The following is a 3,515-nucleotide window of genomic DNA, read 5'->3' on the forward strand; positions in this document are numbered from 1 at the left end:
AATATTATATTATAAATAAATCAAGATCTCAAAAATGTCTGTCACCTCTTTTGCCTTTGCCGTTTTTATCGATAACTATCTACAAACAAACCGGTAACAACACTATCGCTCGGCGACAGTGACTTCTCGGAAATAGACTCCGATCAGTCGCTCGACCGATCCGCATATTGTATGAGGGCGAGCGGCCTATGTTGGTAAACAAATCGAGTCAACACGACCGATAATATTTGTAATTTTTAAGTTTAAAAAAGGTTTAAAAGTAGTATACAAGTAATAATGTGATTAAAAAATACTTACGTATGAAAGGTAACGCCATGTTTTAGTAAATTTGACGTGGCAGATCTTTTTTTGAAGCAAAAAACAGAACAATTTGGCATTTTTTGAAGGACGTTGATTCAATCGCGTAACTAGATTTAGTCTAGTGATCAGTGCGGCTGCAACTAGTTTTATTGTACGCATATGGCCATTTGCCCTTATACCTTGACAGAGGGGAACGCCTGTACATGGCTACTCCCCTCCGTGTTGCTCTTTGTTGGCGTACGATCACACTTTTTTTGCACCTGGCAGCCCTGAACATGACATAAAACCGGTGTCAATATTTTTAGTCTATGTTTGACTGATATGGTCAAAGGTGGTCGATTAAATATTTTTCACAAATTGTTTGTTAAATAAGGCGGGAAGCAGTTTTTGGCATTTTAGAAATAAAAATGAGTGTTGAAGAAGATGTAATGAAAATACAAAAGAAGTTGACTAAGATGACATCGGATGATGGCACGGTAGGTGTGGTAATAGATATAAAGAACCAATAATAATTTTAGCGTGTCCTCAAAATGCCATATTAATAAAAGCAAAACTAAAGATACTTGATGTTAATTAATAAAATTTTAAATTCAGTGTATAGTAGTTCGATTGTTAAGGATTTGATTTACGAATTATATATATTTTTTAGGGTCAAGAAGAAGCTTTGGAGCTTTTAAAGGCTCTTCAAACAATGGCAATAAATTTAGATGTCCTCACGAAAACGAGGATAGGCATGACAGTGAATGCTTTACGCAAGTCCAGTAAAGATGAAGAAGTGATATCATTGTGCAAAACATTAATCAAGAACTGGAAAAAGTTTTTGTCAACACCAGCTACACCATCTAAGGACTCCGGTGGCTCATCGAAGCCTAAAAAAGATTCAATCAAAGATAAAGAGAAAAGGGATGAAAGAGAAAAAGAGAAAAAATTACCAGCATCATTTCCACCACAATCAAATACAACCGATGCTGTTAGACTTAAATGCAGAGAATTGCTAATGCAAGCGCTTAAAATTGATGGTGAAAACCCCAATGCCTGCGCATCTCCAGAGGAACTAGCCGAAGAGCTAGAAGAATGCATTTATGCAGAGTTCAAAAATACAGATATGAGATACAAAAACCGAGTCCGATCTAGAGTAGCCAATCTTAAGGATCCAAAAAATCCTACACTACGAACAAATTTCTTGAACGGAGTCATTGCTGCTTCACGTCTTGCTAAAATGACACCAGAGGAGATGGCAAGTGATGAAATGAAAAAACTTCGTGAGAAGTTTATAAAAGAAGCCATTGATGATGCTCAACTTGCAACCGTACAGGGTACTAAAACAGAAATGCTTAAATGTGGTAAGTGTAAGAAAAAGAACTGCACATACAACCAACTTCAAACAAGAAGTTCTGATGAACCTATGACAACTTTTGTTTTATGCAATGAATGTGGCAACCGCTGGAAATTTTGTTAAGACTGCATTTAAAATATTGAGAAAAATAGTGTATCTTTTATATTATGGTACACTGGAGTATCAAATAAATATTATAAACTTACTATGAATTGTTTTCACATTTCATTGCATTGACCTTTTTCTCTAATTGAAATTATGTGAAATAGATAAGGTTCTTAGTTTTAAAAATATTGAATAAATTTACTTGCTTTAAGTGATTGGCAATTTTTTTTATTGTTACTTAAGGGTGGGTTCCATATAAATGATAGAAACTACAAGGTTTTTTATCACATTGCTATATTTTTCTACATTCTTTGCTTACAACAGGAATGTGCCCTTAGGGCGTTTTCATGTATAATAATATTGGTTTGACAATCCCTAGCTTTCTATACATAAACTTCATACATTTGCACTCTTAGAAACTGTTTCATCAGTCGTGGATAATGCTATTTGACGGCTATTTCTTCTTAATGAAAATACTATAACTTTACGATATATGCAAATAGAAATATCTCATAAATATAGTAGAATTTGATAGTAACAAAGAATAATAACTAATAACTTGACTGTCGGATTCTGTCATCCATCAAATAGCATTATCCACAACTGGTGAAACAGGCTTTAAATTTTACACACAATGTAAAAATCAACATCTGTAAAACTTGCTACTTAAACAACAATCAAAATGTTTTGCAAAAATATTTCTTTTGAATGATTTCTCAATCAGAATAAATAAGTGACATTAAATTTTACAAAATAATATTTTTGGAAATCTATTTCAATATTATTTCGTATCGTATTTATCCTATAACATCCCACTTCTGGGCATAGGCCTCTTCCCCAATGTAGGAGAAAAATTAGACCTTAATCCACCACACTGCTCCACTGCAAACTGGTGGATATGTAGTATGTACTATGAGTAACCATCGCTATCAGGTATTTTTGATAACAACCGGGACCGGCGGCCTAATGTGCTCTCCGAGGCATGGTAGGGACAGACATCCTAACTATTGAAGAAATATTTGTGCAAATACAAGTAACAATCTCGAGCAGGATTTGCACCTGTAAACCGTTGCTATTTTAGGCGATTACACACACCAGAGCGGTTGTTAGTTAGCAATATCATTTAATGTTAACAATTTATTGTCCAGTTGTTTCAAATTGGTGGTCAAAATCATTTTTTCATAATTTAAATATACTGATAACTTTTAAATTACAATTGCATTTTAAAAATTTAAATTAAGTTTAAAAGCTAAAAAAAGATTAAGTATAAATAATTTGAGTTGGAGTTTGTTTCAAGAACTTATTCTAACATTAAACTAATTGAGATTTAGAAACATATTGCTAAAATTATTCAGAAACTGAATATTTACCATGTTTTTTATTTTCATTTTGAGGAACTCGATATTTCGACATTAGCTACGGATGAGAACACGAGGGGATTTGAATAATTTTAGCAAATAAAATAACCACGTTAATTTAAAATCTTATACAGTAATATATTCTTTAAAAATACAACATGATGGTATAGCAAAGAAATTACATAGAAGGTAAATATTTAATTTACCAGTTGCAATTTTTTTTTGAAAATAATATTGCGTGAGAAGCAAGTCTTAATTTTAATCCATATATGAAATAAAGTTATAGGTATGGTAATCTTTTTAAAATAATGCTATGTGATAATTTTGGGGTATTGATTGGAGTTTTTCATAAAAACTTAAACTTTATGGCCTATTTTTTATGGTTAAAAGTCAAATAAAAATAAAATGATAAAAAC

At 32.2% G+C, this 3,515-nt stretch overlaps 1 protein-coding gene across 1 annotated transcript; it reads left to right on the forward strand.

Annotated features, from left to right (window-relative positions):
- The first annotated feature begins 569 nt into the window (after positions 1 to 569).
- LOC123669346 (transcription elongation factor S-II) lies at positions 570 to 1,956 on the forward strand. Its single transcript, XM_045602951.1, has 2 exons — positions 570 to 776; positions 950 to 1,956. Exons 1-2 carry the CDS (start codon positions 708 to 710, stop codon positions 1,757 to 1,759), a joined length of 879 nt encoding a protein of 292 aa, XP_045458907.1. The 5' UTR covers positions 570 to 707; the 3' UTR covers positions 1,760 to 1,956.
- The last annotated feature ends 1,559 nt before the right edge of the window (positions 1,957 to 3,515 follow it).

This window comes from Melitaea cinxia, chromosome 3 (assembly GCF_905220565.1).
Source record: "Melitaea cinxia chromosome 3, ilMelCinx1.1, whole genome shotgun sequence".
NCBI classification, from domain to species: Eukaryota; Metazoa; Arthropoda; class Insecta; order Lepidoptera; family Nymphalidae; genus Melitaea; species Melitaea cinxia.

Coding starts and splice junctions, on each gene's coding strand:
- LOC123669346 (XM_045602951.1), top strand. CDS start 708: ATGAGTGTTGAAGAAGATGTAATGAAAATACAAAAGAAGTTGACTAAG. Junction 777..949: donor TGACATCGGATGATGGCACG/GTAGGTGTGGTA, acceptor TATATTTTTTAG/GGTCAAGAAGAAGCTTTGGA.